General features: G+C 31.2%; 2 protein-coding genes and 1 long non-coding RNA gene across 4 annotated transcripts in view; 2 read left to right on the forward strand and 1 right to left on the reverse strand.

Moving 5' to 3' along the window:
- The window catches only part of LOC114344107 (uncharacterized), a 125,481-nt gene extending 124,808 nt beyond the window's left edge, over nt 1-673 (forward strand). For both annotated transcript variants that reach the window (XM_050644115.1, XM_050644116.1), the window contains exon 11: nt 433-673. In XM_050644115.1, the coding sequence (XP_050500072.1) occupies nt 433-630 (198 nt within the window). In that variant the 3' untranslated portion in view covers nt 631-673. The remainder of the gene's footprint in view (nt 1-432) is intronic.
- LOC126880316 (zinc finger protein 234-like) overlaps nt 1-22,215 on the reverse strand; it is a 276,883-nt gene that overhangs the window by 200,652 nt on the left and 54,016 nt on the right. The gene's annotated exons all lie outside the window — the stretch shown is intronic.
- On the forward strand, nt 2,815-4,482 carry LOC126880329 (uncharacterized). Its single transcript, XR_007696564.1, has 2 exons — nt 2,815-3,155; nt 4,024-4,482. It is a non-coding gene; the product is annotated as an uncharacterized LOC126880329 (long non-coding RNA).

Here is a 22,215-nt window from a genome sequence, read left to right on the forward strand (position 1 = left end):
TATAAATAATTACAATGTTAATATTACTGAATAGAGAATTGAATAACCTTTCAAATGAGCTAGCACACGACCCCTATTTCCTATTTAAAAATAAGAGGTGGAGGAAGTGGGAGGGAGGGGGTTGACAAATGACGAATGTGTGTACCATAAAAATGTGTCCCCTTAGATCAAAAATCGACCTGTTTCGTCATTTCCTTAAAATCTAATAAATACTGCCAAATATCGAGGTGGACTGTTTTCTTTAGCCCACACTGTATAAAAATGGACGGGATTCAGCATTTTTTTAAATTTTAAAACAAGGACAGTAATAATTTTATTCCATAAGTGCTTTCCACAGTTTCCACCTTGTATGTGGTGTCACAAATTATCTTGAGGGTGTCGAATAATAACAAAATATTAAGCGAGTATTAAAATTTATTTCATATTTTTTAGATCAAAGGGTCTGCAGATTCTATCCAATTGAATGAATTCCATGTAGATGAAAACATATCTGAGAAACTAATTGAACCAGTTGAAATTTCAGAAAGTCAAATAGGCCAATTTAAAAAAGTAATGCAGAAAGAACGAACTAAAGTAGTAAAGATGAGAGCTTTTGACACTAAAAAAATATATGATAAAAAATGTTATTAATAATGATTTATATTGTATGATAAATACATATTTTTTAATTATAGCTCTATTTATTTATGAATGTTTAATAGCTAATCGTTAATAATATCTATCTTCTTTCGCTGATTTCAGTTTTCTCTGTGTTTTCAAAATAAATTGTTATTCTTTTTTTTACTTGTGGGTTAATAGGATTTTTAATAGGGTTTCAGTTGAATTCCAGCGTGATTTTTGCAAGATTGGCCTGAATCCAGCTGGATCCAGCAAAATGTGGAATCAAAATAAAAACACGATTTTAATGCTTTTTTGTCTGTATTCTAAATTTCTGAACAACAGAAACATGAATTATTAAATTTTTTGGAAGTGAGACCTTAAAAAACAAAAGGCTAACCTACTTCGCACAGATGAACTGCACATATAGCCGCTTGCTGAGAATGCCCTATCAGCCTCTATGCTGGTCGGTTTCAAGGTCATCAAATAGTCATAGACCATAGACAAATGATCGCCTTTCACTCCTTTCGTCTCATAAACGGTCATTTCCTTTTCCAAAACCTTTTCGTAATTTTTTTGAGAACCAGTTTTTGAAGTTATACTTCTTTATAGGCGCGATTGAGAGTAAAATTTTTCATAAATCTGAGCTCATGCGCACACAGACAGTATGACGTTTAGTTGCTAATCTTTCAAATTATGTATCAGCGCAAATAAGCCATTAAAATGATATATTAGTGGTTTTTAGTAAATATATTATTTATTATAATTTTTGTGTCTTTGAATTTGTCTTCCTTGGGCGTAAAATAATAAAATATCTATTTTTATATTTCACTTGTCACAGTCACCGTTATGTGTAATTATGTATATCCGAAACGTCAATAACACGTGCCTTGATAGCCTGGTTGGTAGAGCATTGGACCAGAGATCGAGAGATCGCGAGATAGCGGGTTCAAATCCCGGATGATTCATATATTTTTTTTAATTTTTAGCATTGTTAAGTTTTGGTTAATTTTTGGTAATTATTGTGAATTTTTTGTATTGTAACTGTTAAGTATATTTATTTCGTTGAAATTATATAATAGAAGTATAACTTCTTACGTGCGTACAAAGTACACACACATTCTTTTTTTTTTTTGTTATAAAAGTTTTATCTTTGTCGTTCCAATTCAATCCCAAGTTCTTGTTCCAAAGTTAAATTCACGGGCTCCGAATTAGTAGGCCCTTCTTCTTCCATGATGTCCTCTTGCACTGGTTCCACAATCACTTGTTTATTTATACGACTCAACAAATTTTTCATCTCTTGTCGCATTTCAATATTTTTCGGCATGGGGACATAATCAGAATTGTTTAGTCGTTCGTGTTCGTCATACTTTTTGGGAGTTTGTAAAAGTACAATAATGTACCTGTCGTAATTTCAGAGAGGCGCCGTTCCGCGATTCTGTTGCGAAGTGCTCATAGAAAAGTGGGTGGGGTAGAAAGGGAACTCTATAGGCAGAACTGGTCCCGTATTCCAACACCATCGATATTTTTGGAAGCCAACTAAGCGTTTTAAATTGGAAGATTTCTGTAACGATTTGGAAGATCTCTGTAACGTTTTGGAAGATATCTGTACCGTTTTGGAAGCTTCGCTAGGCATACCAAATTCTATAATGTGCACGTTATTAATTTTTAGTTTTTGCAATAAAATATTTTTATTACAGAAACCATAAAAATAAAAATAATTATTGAAAAAACAAAAAATTAATAACATGCACAAGCATAGAATTTAGCATGAGCAGCGATTATATTTAAAAAATGATAAGTATGTATGTATGGACAATGTAAGAACAATAATGAAACCAACAAATGACAGTAATTAATTATTATTTATATAAATCTTGACATGAATTCATTGTTTTCATAACATAATGTAAAATGTCTTTCTACCTTAGGAATTATTCACATTACCTGGAAACAACTAGGTACAGGGTACAGCTGAGGGAAGAAAAATAATTTATACACTGAAAAAATGTCTAACTAAAATATGAAACAGTGGGTGGATTCAGCAGACACAATCGCTAACTAATCGATTAGTGATTTTCTGCTGAATGCCACATAAATTGTGACATTTCAGCATGTAAATCACAAATCGATTACTAATCGATTAGTTAGCGATTGCGTCTGCTGAATGCACCCATTCACTTCACTAATCACTTGGGTACGGGATAAAAACTTAATACACAAATATTGGGATAAACCGTAATCGTACCCCTTCCTAACTGCCAAAGTGTCATGGCCGCCGTCGGGACCTATTGTGCTGACATTTACAATGTTTACATATAGAAAAGTTTGTTTTTTTCTGCTTATAATGCCGTTTTCTAAAGATATTAGTGAACAAAATCGATTTGCTAACAATATTTAATATATTTTAAATGTGCTAAAATTGGATTCAACAGCAAAAGTCGCATAAATAACATATAAATGACGAATTTGTTTACCTATTACAAATGGGGTTATGTGGTTGTAACTGTTTATTTTGGGAATAAAATGAAAATGATCAATTAAACGACTGGAAAACTGTAAGTATTACAATTAAAACATGTTTATCCTATCACAAGAGTTCACTTCATTTTAAGAAAGCTAATTATTATTATACAATAGACATTTATAAACTGCCATGTACTTTTAAGGTTACTTTTGATCTGTTTTCAAAGCTTATGATTAAATGTTACCTCTTTATTAATTAGATTTGCCAACAAAAGATGCATGATTAAGGCCAAATGCAATTCCTTTGCTAAAGTCATAAAAAAAGTACCAATACAGTTAAAAAAATTATTTTAAAAAGGTCTCTCAAAAGACATGAAAATATACAACAACTCAAAAAACTAGAGAATGTAAAGAAAGCCAGGTTATTGGAAATGGAATTCCTGTTTAATTGAAAGCCAGTAAACTATCCAAGACTTTTCAGAATCAAATGTGTCAACTTGTAAAAACGATTCTTCTGAAATTTTTAGTAAAAACCAGATTATCCTCAAGAAAAATTCTGTTTAAGTGAGACTCAAAGTCATATTTGTGAATGTGTCATCTTTGAATGAAACAATTTTTTTACCTAAACAATTAAATGTATGGATCTAATTAAAAACAATGCTGAATCAAGTACAGTTACAGAAATACAATCCTTTGAACTTCTAAATGTGATTGTTGAAAGTGTTGAAATAGCTACTGCATAGGGATTCGAAAGGGATAGACTTGTTATGAACGCACTTGATCATGTACTTCTTACTGTTATAAAGTTGAAACAAAACTTATTTTATGCTTTCTTATCAGTCACTTTTAATTGTGTATCAACTTTACGTGGTACATCATGCAAAAATTGCTAAAATGCAAACATTATATTTATTTTCTGTGTTACATTGGATACTATGATTGAATGTCTTCCTCTTTTAGATAGTGAAGTGAAGAACATCTTGAAGTTCCAATGATGTTTCAAGATGAGATAAATCGAAATAATGGTTGTATGTTAGAAGGACAGAGAATACGAAGAAATGTTATTGCTGCATACTTAGTGTAGTGAAATACAAACTTCAAACATTATAATATATTTTTTTATTTCAAACATTTCATATGATTATGAAAGAACATCTTCCTCTTTAAAACAATGAAGAAGTGAAGAACATAATAAAGTTCCAACGAAAATGATTCCAGATGAGGAAAATCGAAATAATGGTTGTATGTTATGTGTATAGAGAATACGAAGAAATGTTATTGCTGCAAACTTAGTGTAGTGAATTAAAAACTTATTGTCAAATACAAATCAATTTATTTCATACTTTTATAATATATAGTGGTACAATTTTATATGTGTTCAAATAAAAATATTAATAAATAAAATACAATAAACACAAATCATGTATATCTTACAATGAATTACAAAATCAAAAATTAATTACAAAAATATCAAAATAAATCTAAAATATTAAAAAGTAACCCATAATTTTTATAGTACCTACATACTTTGGTTGGTACTCTAATAATTTGGAAATCCATTAAAGTTTGTAGATGGAAATTGCAGGTATCTAAAAAATATATAAAGTAACTCAACAATCTCTTTTCAATTAGGGTTGCAGTTGATAAAGATGAATGACCCTTGCTCGGGAAATCAAATGTATCTAAAAAAAATTAAGTAACAGCTTTCTAACAAAACAATCTTAGCACTAAACGGAAACAAAGATACTGGTAAGTATTAAAACATTTTTTGAAAAATCTTTCTGAAAGTGAAAATAAAGACTACTCTCTATGGAAACAACTAAAACTGGGTATGCTTTACAAAAAAATGTATCCAGAACAAACTTCTTCTCTATAAGGCAATACTACTACAAGTCTGGATGTACAGGATTTAATTCTGGGGAACTGCCAGTAACACATAATATGCAAAGACTACAAAGATTCCAATCCAAAGTCTTTCATGATGTCCGATTTTTTTAGTACCACTACCAAATATCACGCTAAACTTAAAATTCTTACAATGAAGATAGCTAAAGCTTGAGTACACATAGATAGATCCAACCAAATAAATAAAAACAATTAATGTATGTAAAATGTATGTTAGTCTTCTTCCACTTGCAGAAGATATTTTCAGTTGTTTGTGCCACTGTGAACTTAAGATCTCTAATATTAACCGATGATAAATTTATGAAAACTGATTTTAAATATTAAAAACTTTCAGAGATATTTCAATTTTCGAAACATCTTATAAAAGTGTGAAAAATATTCAGAGACACCTTACAGCCATAAACCAGTAAAACTAAAATATTTAATGTTTTTGTATAAATTAATATTAATATTTATGAACTTTTTAAATATATCTTTAAAAATTTTATGATAAATAAAATGTTTTTGAGTAAAGGCAATATTTTTTTTGTATGGTAATAGAAAAGATTAATATTTGAAATCATATACAGCATCACATTTTATAAATTATAATCTTTTTATTATAAAAATAGTAATACCGTGTGTCTACGGATGGGGTGCCCAAGAGGAAAAACTTTTTTATTTTCAATTTTAGCGAAAAATGTCATTCTTGATAAAAACTTTTGCTTGTTCTAAAACCCCATAAAATGAACTAAAATTCAAGTTTTTCAAATCCTGCTTATTTTTATAGCCAATTTTATGTAAATCCCTATAAATTTTTGCACTAAGTTCGAAATTGTAACAATAATAACTTGGGAGAACAACCCTTTCACTTCTCTGGATTACGAAGCCAGACTTTGTCGTTCTCCTTGAATCATCCAATTATTTATTAATTAAATAATTATTAATACAACAATTTTAATAATGAAATTTATCACAAGATAAATTCTTTATTGATAGCTTAACATTGTCAAAAAAATTGACAATTCGCAAATTATTTATCGAAGTTGATAGTTACTAAGCTACATTGTGGCTTGGCAACACTAGATTATTGTTAAGATTTCAAACTTAGTGCAAAAATTTACATAAAATAGGGATTTACATAAAATTGGCTACAAAATTAAGCAGGATTTAAAAAACTTGAATTTTATTTCGTTTTATGGGGTTTTAGAACAAGCAAAACTTTTTATCAATAATGACATTTTTCGCTAAAATTGAAAATAAAAAAGTTTTTCCTCTTGGGCACCCCAACCGTGGACACACTGTATATAATTATAATACTAAAATCACAATAAAGATGCACTAGAAAGAAACAAACACAAGACATGATGAATGTTATGAGGAGCACTCACAAATCATGATTTACAAAGTTTATACATTGTAAATCATGATTCGGGAGTGCTATTTGTATCATTCAACATGTCTTGGGTTGTTTATTTCTGGTGCATCTTTATTGTGAGTTTAGTATAAGAGAATTACAAGTTTTATGTTAAATCTTCTGAATCAAATTTTTGTTAGGTATCATGTCACTCTTACTAATTTTATCCCATAAACACTTTGAAATAATACATTTTTTAGTTCCATGACTGTTATCAATTGTTGGATATCATATTGGCTACCATATTCGCTATTGTGGCTTTATTGACAGCAGCTCTAACTAATGATGATGGAGTCGATTTTCCATACTATGGTCTTAGATTGTTCAGCTATGATTGTGAGATTCTACCAGAACCACATTTACCTTGGATCTTTCTCTGAATTATCAAATGCAAAAGTTCATATTTTTTAGGGTGTTTCATACCTAAGTATTATTGACCTAAGTATTCCAGCTTGTGTCTCTTTAGTCAAATGGAAATTATTATATGAAACTCTACAAGAACACATTCATATTATAATCAATTAAGTATATTAATTTTAATCACAAATGTTTATTGGTTGAGAGAGTGACTTTTTTACTTATGCTCAATCAAATATTTTTACTATTTTCTGTTAGTTTTTTAATAGTTATTTATAATATAAGTGTTAAAAGTACACATTTAAGGCACGCATGTGAAAGTCTGCAATTCACATGAGTGCCTTAAAAATGTACTTTTTAACACACATATCATACAATATTTTTTCTGCAAACGTAATTACAGAATAATATCTACAAAAACTTTTTTCTACAACCGTGTTAAAAATTCAATTTTTAGCACTCCATAAGAGCATTAAAAATGCCACTTTAAGGCACAAGTGCTTTAAAATTTTTATGGCACTGCAATTCGTATTGACCGTATAGACAATTTTGATGTAATGTCACAAAAATATAAAAATGGAATGTCAGTCAAGTTCAAGTAAAAGTTTTTGTAGATATTGTCCTGTAATTACGATTAAGATTTTTCAAAAAATGCTTTAATACTTACCAGTATCTTTGTTTCCGTTTAGTGCTAAGATTGTTTTGTTAGAAAGCTGTTACTTAATTTTTTTTTAGATACATTTGATTTCCCGAGCAAGGGTCATCTTTATCAACTGCTACCCTAATTAAAAAGAGATTGTTGAGTTACTTTATATTATTATATTTTTTAGATACCTGCAATTTCCATCTACAAACTTTAATGGATCTCCAAATTATTAGAGTACCAACCAAAGTATGTAGGTACTATAAAAATTATATGTAACTTTTTAATATTTTAGATTTATTTTGATATTTTTGTAATTAATTTTTGATTTTGTAATTCATTGTAAGATATAAGTACATGATTTGTGTTTATTGTATTTTATTTATTAATATTTTTATTTGAACACATATAAAATTATATCACTATATATTATAAAAGTATGAAATAAATTGATTTGTATTTGACAATAAGTTTTTAATTCACTACACTAAGTTTGCAGCAATAACATTTCTTCGTATTCTCTATACATGTAACATACAACCATTATTTCGATTTTCCTCATCTGGAATCATTTTCGTTGGAACTTTATTATGTTCTTCACTTCTTCATTGTTTTAAAAAGAAAGATGTTCTTTCATAATCATATGAAATGTTTGAAATCAAAAAATATATTATAATGTTTGAAGTTTGTATTTCACTACACTAAATATGCAGCAATAACATTTCTTCATATTCTCTGTCCTTCTAACATACAATTATTTCGATTTACCTCATCTTGAAACATCATTGGAACTTCAAGATGTTCTTCACTTCACTATCTAAAAGAGGAAGACATTCAATCATACTATCCAATGTAACACAGAAAATAAATATAATGTTTGCATGTTTAGCAATTTTTGCACGATGTACCACGTAAAGTTGATACACAATTAAAAGTGACTGATAAGAAAGCATAAAATAAGTTTTGTTTCAACTTTATAACAGTAAGAAGTACATGATCAAGTGCGTTCATAACAAGTCTATCCCTTTCGAATCCCTATGCAGTAGCTATTTCAACACTTTCAACAATCACATTTAGAAGTTCAAAGGATTGTATTTCTGTAACTGTACTTGATTCAGCATTGTTTTTAATTAGATCCATACATTTAATTGTTTAGGTAAAAAAATTGTTTCATTCAAAGATGACACATTCACAAATATGACTTTGAGTCTCACTTAAACAGAATTTTTCTTGAGGATAATCTGGTTTTTACTAAAAATTTCAGAAGAATCGTTTTTACAAGTTGACACATTTGATTCTGAAAAGTCTTGGATAGTTTACTGGCTTTCAATTAAACAGGAATTCCATTTCCAATAACCTGGCTTTCTTTACATTCTCTAGTTTTTTGAGTTGTTGTATATTTTCATGTCTTTTGAGAGACCTTTTTAAAATAATTTTTTTAACTGTATTGGTACTTTTTTTATGACTTTAGCAAAGGAATTGCATTTGGCCTTAATCATGCATCTTTTGTTGGCAAATCTAATTAATAAAGAGGTAACATTTAATCATAAGCTTTGAAAACAGATCAAAAGTAACCTTAAAAGTACATTGCAGTTTATAAATGTCTATTGTATAATAATAATTAGCTTTCTTAAAATGAAGTGAACTCTTGTGATAGGATAAACATGTTTTAATTGTAATACTTACAGTTTTCCAGTCGTTTAATTGATTATTTTCATTTTATTCCCAAAATAAACAGTTACAACCACATAACCCCATTTGTAATAGGTGAACAAATTCGTTATTTATATGTTATTTATGCGACTTTTGCTGTTGAATCCAATTTTAGCACATTTAAAATATATTAAATAGTGTTAGCAAATCGATTTTGTTCACTAATATCTTTAGAAAACGGCATTATAAGCAGAAAAAAACAAACTTTTCTATATGTAAACATTGTAAATGTCAGCACAATAGGTCCCGACGGCGGCCATGACACTTTGGCAGTTAGGAGGGGGTACGATTACGGTTTATCCCAATAAAATTGATATAAAACTATTCTGTCTAAATCCCGAGCCGAGGATTAGCGGCGTGTAATTTGGGTTGCCTATATAAACTGGAATCAACGAAATGGGCCTTGAGTGTTATTAAAACGCTGAAAAGACCGTTTAGTGATAATAAAAAGGGTGGGTTGTGATTGCGCGCAGCGGTCAAATACCTCCTGCCCTGCGGTTCTCTCACTCTAATACCCGTAAGTTAGGTTTGGACCGAAGGGTTAGGTCTTCCTCCTTTCAGGCAAAAACCGATATTTACTGCGGTTGCATGATATTTAATATTAAAATAGTATTGGATGTGGTAGAATGTAGACTCTTTGTATAATTATCAATTGAACAGTGAAGCTGTTAGATCAATTTTCCGATTCAATCATTTCTACTGTTCACAGTTCTGTGTTTGTGTTTGCTTTTGAGTAGGTATTTCATTTTCTTGACAATGAAAATGTTCGGTGTGGAAATAATTAATAAGTGCTTGGAATGCGGAAACGTGTATAAACGTAAACATGATTTAAAAAGACATGTAAAAAGTTCGCATCCCGACAAATTGGATGCAATTGCCCCTTTAAAAGTGCTTAAAGGCAACGTCTATAAATTTAGACATAAGCCAAGTTTAAACTTTCATGCCAAAAAAATGCACACAAATGTCATTGATTTGTACAGTTGTAATTTTTTGAATAATAAACATTCGCGATTCAAGTTTATATAGGCAACACAAATTACACGCCGCTAATCCTCGGCTCGGGATCTAGACTTGAGTATATAAAACACAAGAATCTACAGGTCGAGCAAGTCTCGTAAATTTCACGATTGCGAGCCACGCTTCCCGCAACCGTGTTTGCGTACTTGTGTTTCGAGTTGCGTGGTCGTGCGGAGTTATATTTACCAATTCGCGCAATCGTACTTGAGACGCTGTGTCAGGTGAGGTGTTTGAAAATTTGTGTAACTTGATTCTGTGGTTAAACTTTTGTTTTATTTTTTTTTCGCAGAAAATTTTTAGATGAAGTAATTGTATGATGAAGATAACACAGAAAATACAAGAGGGCAGCATACTTTGCAAAACAACTGTTACAATTTGAAATCAACAAGTTGTTGTCTTGCAGGTAAAAAAAGTGACTTTTTAAAAAAATTATATCTTGGAAACTAAAAATTATTTTTATTTATAATTGAAACATGTAAAAGTATAGTACTCTCAAAAAAATTTCAGCCAAAAATATTCATTTTTGTAGAGTTGACTGCAATTTTTCGACAACAGCCCTTTTTTGCAGTGAGCAGCATAACAAGTCCAGTCTCATCTGAAATCAAAGTTTCTTGTAGTTTATACCTCTGGCTAGTGAATGAACAAAGGATTTTTTATTAGATGAGGTCATTTTTGTTTTATAAAAAAAAACTACTTTAAAAATGAGAAAAATTGGGGTCAAAAATGTGTTTAAACTTATGTAAAATCTTCAAATTTCATTTTTTTTAATTCCTTCGTTCATATTCTAGCCAGAGGTATAAACTACAAGAAACTTTTTGATTTCAGATGAGACTGGACTTAGTTATGCTGCCAACGCAAAAAAAACTTGTGTACTACAACTTGTGTACTTGTAACTTGTGTACAAAAAACTCTACAAAAATGAATATTTTTGGCTGAAACTTTTTTTGAGACTACCTTAAGTACTATACTTTTACATGTTCCAATTATAAATAAAAATAAATTTTAGTTTTCGAGATATATTTTTTTTAAAAAGTCAGTTTTTTTACCCACAAGACCTATGTAACCCCTTAAAAAAATGTTTCGAAGAATATGTTTGATGGCCAAGATGCATACATATATTTAGAAGGAAAGTTCCTGATTTCTGTAGTACAATACATAATACCAAAGAGGAAGTAGCCCTAAGCGCCGGACTCCACTTGCGATTTGTAGTTGTGAAGATTGAACACATTCTTTCAAATAGAAGTCAATCCATGATTATTTAGTCACAAATGGATTGACTTGTATTTGAAACAATGTGTTCAATCTTCCTGATTACAAATCGCAAGTGGAGTGCGGCGGTAATAACACCAAAATATTCCATATAGGTCCATAGAAGGTACACAGACATTGAAAAATTCCTGGAATATCCCCGAAAACATGTTCCCTGAACATCCCAGGAAAATCCTGTGTCAGCATTTTAAACATTACCTGAATGTCTTATTGGAACATTCCATGAATGTCCACGAATGTTCTCTGGACATTCAAAATATATTTTGTAGACATTCCCTGGATATACCAGAAATACAGTGATGAGCGCTCTAATAACCGGCAAAATAGCACAAAAGATGTATTAAGTAGTGAGATAAAAAGACATGAAACTAGTCGAGCTGGGAAATTTAGCGATATTAACTTATACATTTAGATTGTATTGATTGTGTACCACCTTCAGACATATCAGACGAGTTTGGAAACTACCACTGTCACAGTGACAGTTTTAGTTGACATACTTCTCCGATATGTGTAAAGGTGGGATCAATATAACGTAAATTTAAAGGTTAATTTCGCTAAATTTCCCAGCTCGACTAGTTTCATTTCTTTTTATCTCACAACTAAATATGTTGCCCATATTTTGCCGGTTATTAGGGCACTCATCACTGTACATCCTTGCTGATGTGACAATACCTCCTATCTGTTTTTTCATGAGTTTTGTATGAGAGATGGAAAAACATGTTTTAAGGTTGATCTGAACCCCCCCAAAAATAAACTACACATTCAAAAAATTTGAAAAAAATTGAGAAGGTATATGTGATCACTAGAAGTATTTTGACAAATTTTGAGCAAACTTCATGTTTTCGTTTTCGAAAAAACTCAAAAAAACTCCTTTTTTTCAAGTATAAAGCGGAAAAACTAAACATACAATTTTGTTAATTTTCTTACAGCATAAAGATATAATCCTAGGAAATACTTATGAATTTTTTTAAAATTTTTGAATGTACAGTTTTGCCACAGTAGGAAAAAATAATATGTTTCGGCTTATAATAAAGCTACCGGTAAGAAATTGGATAAAATTTCAATAACAACATAATATGTAAAACTGTAACAATGGAAAATATTTCCAATAAAATGTTGAATATTTTTTCCTAAACATATGAAAAATCTCGTTAAACAAGAATTATATCTTGAATTGCCGCTAAGAATTTGGGCCGCCATGACATGGTGCCATCTACACCATCGGTAATATTTATGTTCGATAGATAGCAGTGCCTTCTGCTTCAATCGCGTCACACAGAACTTTATCCTAACAGCGTTGCCATATCAATTACTTTGTACAACAAAATGTTTTAATGTTAGTAGGTAATATAAGCCTACTACTATAACGTCTATTTATAACGCATCAACGTGACCTTCTGAAATTAATTTAACTACTTTTGTTGAAATATTTTCAGTCCCCTTGGCCGTATTAGATTTTGATATATTTAGGGCCGGTACTTTCTGTTTCGATTAAACCCTAGTTGGCAATTGGCATTTTAATGTTTTTAAGTACCATAAAGTTGTCTTTTTTTATTTGCATTTTTTCATGTATCTCTGAAGCTTTGTATTTGACTATATTTTGAATTGGAATTGGAGCATAGTCTTCATTTGTCAAATAGTGTTTCTAATAACTACCATCCATGGTATTTCTCTTTTTTCGCACTTTTATGTTTATTAAAGATTTTAATTGAAATTATTACTTTATCATTAAAATTTTCATTGTCCATTACTTTTTGCATTTGTGGTGAGCTAAATTTAAGGGAAAACAATTGGACGATATGTAAATAGATATGGAGTAAGAGCAGTAAATAACCACTTCTAAAATTAATTAAGGAGAGGTTAAAAACATTTTCACCTTCATATTAAAAATAAAAAAGTATCAATATACAAGGAATGATAGGTAACAAGTAACAATCAATTTTAAAAATCTTACATCTATATTGATTTCTTCTCTGTACAAAAACAACAGAAATAAATAAGACAAAAGAAAAAATGTGTTGTCACTTAATAATAGGTATGTTAAATAAACGTATTGATTAGTCTGATGGAAGTAGAACTTAAAACTGTTATATGGAGCTAATCTGGATCGGTATAAATTAAATGAGAAAGAAAAAGATCTAATAAACAGTTTCTTTAAGAGCAGGAAGAGAAAGATTATGGAATATTAGAAAATGAAAACGGCGCGGCAGAATAATCATCGATAAAGAAGTAAAAAAGAGGAAACGCGATAACGATATCTGGAACAATTGTTTTATCTGATAAGAAACGAAGAACAGCCAGAAATTGCTATCAAAATAAAAAATATAATAAAGCAGTGTGGATTGTTTCTGTGTTTGAAAAAGGTTATGGGTTTTTACGAGCTTGTCCGAACGGGTCAGTAAGTGACAATAATATTGTGGAAGTTAAGTGACTGTATTCATCCCGAGAATATACATCTCTAGAGGCAGTCGAATCCATAAAAACATGTAGCTTGTTAAGTGAATGTCCCTAAAGAAAACAATAACTTCTTCTTTAGCCTGGTTGCATCCACTCCTGGACAAAGGCCTCCCATGAGTTCTCCACTCTTCTCTGTTCTGTGCTATTTGGTACCAGTTTCTCCCCACTTTTGCTTTGAAAGTCATCTAGCCATCGTCTTTGTGGTCTTCCTCTGCTACGACTATGCTCGCGTGGTCTCCAATGTAAAATGTTTCTCGTCCACCTTTCGTTGTTTTGCCGTGGCACGTGTCCTGTCCTATCCAGCTCCATTTCATTTGCGCAATTCTTCCAATAACATATTCCACCTTCGTCCTGTTTCGTACGTCCCATTTCGAATATGTTCTCTCAGAGATACTCCTAAGATAGCTCGTTCGATGGCCCTCTGTGTTGTTCTTAATATATTGGCTGATAACCCTGTAAGTGTCACGGTCTCCACTCCATAAGTCATAACTGGTAGAATACAACTGTTGAGTACCCTTTTTTCTAGATTTATTGGTATCTTTTTGTTTTTCAACACATCACTGAGTCTTGCAACTGCTGACCAAGTAATTCAGATTCTTATAGCTATCTCGTCCGTTTGATTCTGTTTGCCTAGTTTGATCGTGTGACTCTTCGACACTTTCGATCTCACTTCCAACTAAGTCGATTCTGATATTTTGATTTGTCATCACTTTTGTTTTATTTAAATTCATTTTTAAACCGCCTTTCTCAGATTCAGGTTTAAGCATCTTTAGTATGTAGATTGGTTCTTCTGTATTGTTGCTTATGAGCACTATGTCATCGGCAAATCTTAGATGACTTGCTTGCGTAAATCATTCCGTTTAATACGGTCCAGAGTTCTATGGAATCGAATGCCCCATTGTACAGCAAGAACAACAATACAAATGAAATATTAACGGTAGGCGGCCAGCAGTCTGAGAGAGTAAAAAATATATTTACTGGGAACGATAATCACAGAAAATAAGGATTATACTCCAGAAATAAGAGAGAGAATTGAAAAAGCACGTGCCAACTTCGTGAAAATAAAAAAGATTTTATGCAGCAAACATCTGATATTGGCCCTCAGAATAAGGCTAATTATATGTTATGTACACAGTGTGCTTTACTAAGGAGCTGAATCATGGACATTAAATCGAAATGCAATAAATCGACGAGCAAGACAGAGAAGAACTAGTTTTGCATGGTGTTGGTGAAATAGTTTTGAGTATTTTTTTTCTGTTAACAATCATTTTTAATATCTTTATTATAACCTTTTTGGACCTTATTCTGCGGTATCTCATGAAACTGATTACGCAAAAAGATCTCATGGGGATATTTTTCCCAAGAAACACGATGTTTTCGCCTTGCTTAAACATATTTTGCCGAATTTAAAATCAAAATCCTATTCTTTTCTTCTATTCTTTTTCTATCATACATTGACTTTATTCTCTCAGGTATTTTTAGTTCTTAACACGTTGATGAACAGAACGTCTATAGACGACATTTTTAAAATAACGAGTTATGACAAAAAATCGGTAGATTTTTGTAGATTTTTTGTCACATTACATCTACAGATGCATACGAAATATAATACGACATCCATGGTCGTCGTCCACATGTTTACAAAAAACATATTGTTTCCATAAAACAAATTTAGCAATTTCGCTACTACACTAGCGGACAAAAAATTTAGGTCACTAGATGAATTATTTGATGGCTTGGATTTCCTAAACCTGTTGTCCGATTTGAATGATTTTTTTTAGTATGTTATAGCTTTATTATTTAAGAATCTTAATGTGTTAATATTGTTGCTAGACAGGTAAATGTCATTTTATACCGGGTGTAACAATCATACTGTGTTTTTCCTTAAAGTTCGGAACACTCTGTGGAATATTATAGTATAGATAAAATATTAAGATTAGAACTCAATTGTAGCCTTAGGCTTTCTTAACATTTTCTTTTTTGTTTCATTTGCTTATGTTCGATAATAAAAAAGTTAGGTACTTTAACAACTAGCCATGTTCTTCATCAATACAGGGTGTTTCTAAATAAGGGCGACAAACTTTAAGGGGTAATTCTACATGAAAAATAATGACAATTTGCTTTATAAACATATGTCCACAAATGCTTAATTTCCGTGATACAGGATGTTGAATTTTTCTTACCAACTGACGGTTTATTTCTTGCTCTAAAACCGATTGAGATATGCAACTGAAATTTGGTAGGTTTAAGAGGTAGTTATTGCGCATTGTTTGACATACCATTAAGAAATTTATATTCACCATTGGCGTGCATGCGGGTATAAATATTTTAGATACATCCCGTATGCACGCCAATGGCGAATATAAAATTATTAATTGTATGCCAAACAATGCGCAATAACTACCTCTTAAAACCTACCAAATTTCAGTTGTATATCTCAATCGGTTTTAGAGCAACAAATAAACCGTCAGTTGGCAAGAAAAAATTCAACATCCCGTATCACGGAAATTAAGCATTTGTGGACAATGTTTATAAAGCAAACGGTCATTATTTTTTCATGTAGAATTACCCCTTAAAGCTTGTCGCCTTTATTTAGAAAGACCCTGTATTGATGAAGACCATGGCTAGTTGTTAAAGTACCTAACTTTTTTATTATCCAACATAAGCAAATGAATAAAAAAAGAGTGTTAAGAAAGCCTAAGGCTACAATTGAGTTCTAATTTCAATATTTGAGGCGTCCAGAGCAACAGTGGCCTAACCCACATCCCACAATTTTACCAAAATGCTTTTAATACATTAAAGTTATGCATTACTTCAGTGTTTTCAGATGCAGAGTGGCTGAAGCAACCATTGCTTGAACTAGTCTGCATCTGAAAACACTTAAATAAAGAATAACTTTAATGTAATAATATCGTTTTGGTAAAATTGTGGGATGTGGGTTAGGCCACTGTTGCTCTGAGCGCCTCATTTTATCTATGCTATAATATTCCACAGAGTGTTCCGAACTTTAAGGAAAAACACAGTATGATTGTTACACCCGGTATAAAATGACATTTAGCTGTCTAGCAACAATATTAACACATTAAGATTCTTAAATAATAAAGCTATAACATACTAAAAAAATCATTCAAATCGGACAACAGGTTTAGGAAATCCGAGGCATCAAATAATTCATCTAGTAACCTAAATTTTTTTGCGCGCCAGTGTATATTCTACTTTGTAAAATTCATATAGTGTCACAACACTTGCTTATACATTTGACGCACTGTCCGTCAACGTGTTAAAAAGTTTATGTATAAACAAAATTTGTGCTAATACATTTTTACAAGATTGCAAGCGGTCATAAAATTTTATTACCATTTTTCAGTGTGAGATAAGAGATGACTAACAACTGGAATATTTAGTTACCGAGAAACATAATATGCAATTAGTCTATGATGTGAGGCCGCTCTCGTCTGAAAAAAATTCTGATTTGGTTTCTTTGCGGACTCCTATTCAAAATGTCCCCTTTAAATAAATCAGAAGGGTGCCGGCGAAATTTTTGGGCAGACATTGTCTAAACAATGTTTCTAAACAAATTCACAAGATTGGTAATTGGTATTTAGTGTAACTCAATCTGAATATTTCTGAATCTATTTCGATTATGACTGGTCGATGTTGGCTGCGGGGGGAAACTAGTACGGTTCGGAAGCTTGGGAGTAGTTGCAACTGCAACTGTGAGTTACTCGAAACCCAGCATAGATCGAGGTTGCGCCTTTGCGCCATCTCCTATAAAAGAAAGTAGTTTTATCTTTTAGACTATGAATAAGGTGAATATTGATTTCTTCGGCCAACTACAGGAGTTTCCCCCATTTACATATGGTGACTGCTTAAGTCCTGTAAACTGTAGGTTTGTTGTTGGTTTTCCACAGTTTTGTTGTGCGATATGATTGGCGTATGTAATTGGTACATTGTAAATAATTAAGTAAATAAATAAATTGTTTAAAAAACTATGGTAATAATAATATACAAAATTTAAAGAGAAGTAGTCCCGGTTGTGTCGTAGCTCCCGCATGAAAAATGCTTCCCATTCAGTTTCTCTGGAATTCCTGCTCAAAAATGTCTCCTTTAAACATTATGAGAAGGGTGCCAGACGGCATTGGACAGAAATTGTTTAAATAACTTTTTTCTACAACCGTGTTAAAAATGCAATTTTTAGCACTCCATACGAGCGTTAAAAATTCTACTTTAAGGCACTAGTGCTTTAAAAATTTTAAGGCACTGCAGTTAAAAGTGAATTGTCAAATTGTGAAACGTCAAAATATTTATATTTCATATTTCATTTATTAACATTAATATTAATAGTTCAACTTGCTCAATTTGAAAAAGGTAGTTTAAAAGGTTTTTTAAAATTTAATTTAAACTGTATTATTGCATTTTTAACACGTTTGTAGAAAAAACTATTAAAATTTGTTAGAATATACTTACACAATAAAAGTAGATGTTATTCTATAGTTGTTATGTTATGATTTACGTATTGACAGTATAGACGGTTTTGATGTAATGTCAAGAAAAATATAAAAATGGAATGTCAGTCAAGTTCAAGTAAAAGTTTTTGTAGGTATAGTATTTTTACTACAAAAACGTTATTACGTAGGTCAAAATTTTTGACGTAAGAGAACTGTCAAAACATTAGAATGTGGCTTTTCATTATTGCCATGTTTTTATAAACATGACAATAATGAAAAGTCACATTCTAATGTTTTGACAGTTCTCTTACGTCAAAAATTTCGACCTACGTAATAACGTTTTTGTAGTAAAAATACTATATTGTCATTGTCCTGTAAATGAGAATGAATAAATTATAATTGTTGATATATAAGACGTTTGTAGAAAAAATATTGTATGATATTATACGTGTTAAAAAGTACATTTTTAGGGCACTTATGTGAATTGCAGAATTCGCTTCGCTGATTCTGCAAACTTTCACATGCCTGCCTTAAACGTGTACTTTTAAACTTTTAACACTTATATCATAAATAACTATTAAATTTTATTTTTAACGCGCATAATTAACAAGTAAAAAACAACGATTTATTTTTGAAATAAGCCCCGGTTACCCAGCAAAATCTTAAAATTAAATGATTAAGCTTCGGTTTTAGGCACTTATCAACTACAAAAATAATAATAATTATCAGTTGTCAAGCCTCTAACTCGAATATGCGTATGTTCGCATTTTTCAGATTTTAAATCGCTTATAACTCAAAAACTGTAAACTTGTCAGAAAAATGAAAACAAACTTTTTTATTTAGTATTACCCGAAAAACCTGAAAAAATATTTTCCCGTGCAAAATAGAAGATTGTTGAAATAGAACCTGCCGCATCGGCATTAAAATTGGATGGACGCATAATAACATCAACGAATTGAATGAATATAATATAGCTCATAGAGGAAGCTTTTATATGAAACAGATGGTCACGTTTATAAGGAGGCTTGTTGACGAGGGATGTTACGGCCGCAGAGCGGGCGGTGGTGAGATGACGGTGACTACGGACGTTGTCAGATCTATGCACCTCCATAGCACCTACTCAGTTGGAACGCAAAATCCTATGCTAAAACGTTACAGGGCCGTAAACTTCTACTCACTATATATTCTTTGATACATTTTAAAAAGAACGGTCTAAATTTAAGATAGAACCGACTACTCTTCATAATTTTGAAAAAAAAATGTTTAAACTTTAATTCAAGCACTTGGCTATTTCAGATATATTAATATACATAAATCTAAGTTTTTAAACTTCGAAAATGCGTATTATCGCATTTTTCAGATTTTAAATCGCCCATAACTCGAAATCTATCAACTTTTGAGAAAAATGACAACATACATTTCGTGTTAGAATGGCCCAAAAAACCTAAAAAAATATTTTCCGGAGCAAAAAGAGTGATCTTTTGAATTTCTTAAAAAAATTTTTTTAAACAATTTCTGGCCAAAAATTTTGCCCTGCGCACTTCATATTTCCTTAAAGAGAACATTTCTGAATAGGAATCCGCAGAGAAACCGAACCATAATTTTTTTTAGACGGGAGCGGCATCACAACATGGACTAAATGTTTCTTGCTAATATTACATTGTTATTAGGCCTTGATAAAATTACTGTCTAAACACTTTGGCAACAGGGCCAATTGAGCCAATGGGTGTAAGGACAGAATAGTGTTCAGGTTTCTACATTATTACAGAGTCATCATGTAGAAATCTACAATTAAGTTGAAAATGTTACCACAGTAACATGCTACAGTACAGCCATCTCTAGGATCAGAAACAAATTAATTAAGGGTTCATATCAACCTTAAGGTCACCTCCTGTGTTCATATGTAAGTTTTGACTTGTTTTGTAGTTCATAGATAGTTTAATTTACTACAAAACAAATATCATATGAAAACAGGAGGTGACCCTAAGACAAGTTTTTAGTCTCTCTTACAAAACTCATGAAAAAAAAAACAGATAGGATGTATTATTACGTCACTGACGATATGTGGCCATACCAAATAATACATCCTTGATAAATATAAACATTTTTATTGAACAAAATCTTTTCATACATTTTTTAATGCAATTTACTGATATTCCTAAATATTTCAAAAAAATGTGTCACATTTGCTTTGTAAACCTTTCTTTTGCCTTTCGTAGCCACATATTCCGTTTCCTTCCTGGTTTTTTGTAGACTACTTCTCTCAGCTGATTCTAAAAAAAAATAAAATAAATGGTAATTTTTCTATCCTTTACAATTAACAATCAGAAGAAATATTATTTACAGATAATGATATGCATAATAATAATAGGTTTGTTTTAGCATCAGTTTCAAACAGTTTGAAATCATCAGCGAATAGTGGACCAGCGTGAGTAGAGGGGATCGCACTGGTGACTGTATTATGTTCTTTTACCGACCAACTGTTTGCTGACGGTTTTTGACTAGTTTGACTGTTTGCTAGAATAAACCTAATAATAATGAATATTTTGTATTTTGACAATGACATCTGATGTGGAAGTCAAAACATTAATAAAATTATTTTTTCAAGTTAACTTTCACATGCGCGTCTTAAAATTGTACTTTTAATACTTATATCATAAATAACTATTAAAACTATCTTAAGAGGAAACAGTATCGATCAACAGGTAGCGAAAAGGTGTTCCAAGATTGCGGCTGTAATTTTGAATATTTTTTCGAGATATTTGGCACACATATTCTTAATATAATAAAGAATGGTGGTACAGAGCCCAATTTGAAAAATATATTAATATGTGGAAATTACTTTGTAATTAAATACAATATTAAAAAACGAGCTTGTACCGCCATTAAGAAGAACAAAAAAATACACTTTCTTCAAATACAACTTTTTTATCCGATTTTGTGTTATTTTGGAACTACTAAAATTTTTTATTTCATTAGTAGTTCCAAAATTACACAAAATCTAGGCATCGGATAAAAAAGTTTATTTGAAGAAAGTGTATTTTTTTGTTCTTCTTAATGGAGGTACAGGCTCGTTTTTTAAATATTGTATAATTACAGAGTAATTTCCACATATTAATATATTTTTCAAATTGGGCTCTGTACCGCCATTCTTTATTATTTTACGAATACGTGTGCCAAATACCTCGAAAAAATATTCAAAATTACAGTGGCAATCTTGGAACACGTTTTGGCTACCTGTTGATCGCTACTGTATTAACTTAAAACATTGTAATTTGCTAAACCAGTATATTTTACTCTACTACTACTCTACTAGCTACCTCATTTTCCACTGTTTCTAAAGACTTGTTTACATGGGTAGAGTTTTGAGGAGAGTAGAGTAGCGGTAGTACTCTACCAAAAATGGCTTGATACCATTCACATGAGGAGAGTACAAGTATAGTACTGATGCTAGTATAGTGAAACCGATTTTTGTATTTTTAAACACTCTTGATTATAAGTGCACCTTAAATTCTTAATTTTTTGCTTAAGCTCGTTTACTCCAAAGCCTCCTTTACCATTCTTTCGACGATTTCATCCTCCGCAGCTTGCTGCAAACTTTTATTTCTGTAGTATACACTACCTAAATTCCATAAACACTGGTATTCGCCGTATTATAGCTCTACAAGTTTTAAAGTTTCATCTTCGGTGAACTTCATTTTCACTATTTACACAAAACACAATTCCAGCCAGAATGACAGCGCCCCCATGTACTCTCCTACCTACTCTATTCTGCCATAATTGAGCGTGTTCCATGGGTAGAGTGTGCAGCCGAGTAGACATTTTGGCAGTAGTGGTGGTCATAGAGTAGTTACTTTGCCATAGGTTGCTAGTCACTCTACTTTAACTCCAACTATACACTCTACCAGCTATTCTACTGTGCTGAGCATTTTTACAGGTAGAGTTAC

This window comes from Diabrotica virgifera, chromosome 2 (genome assembly GCF_917563875.1).
Source record: "Diabrotica virgifera virgifera chromosome 2, PGI_DIABVI_V3a".
Taxonomy (NCBI): Eukaryota; Metazoa; Arthropoda; class Insecta; order Coleoptera; family Chrysomelidae; genus Diabrotica; species Diabrotica virgifera.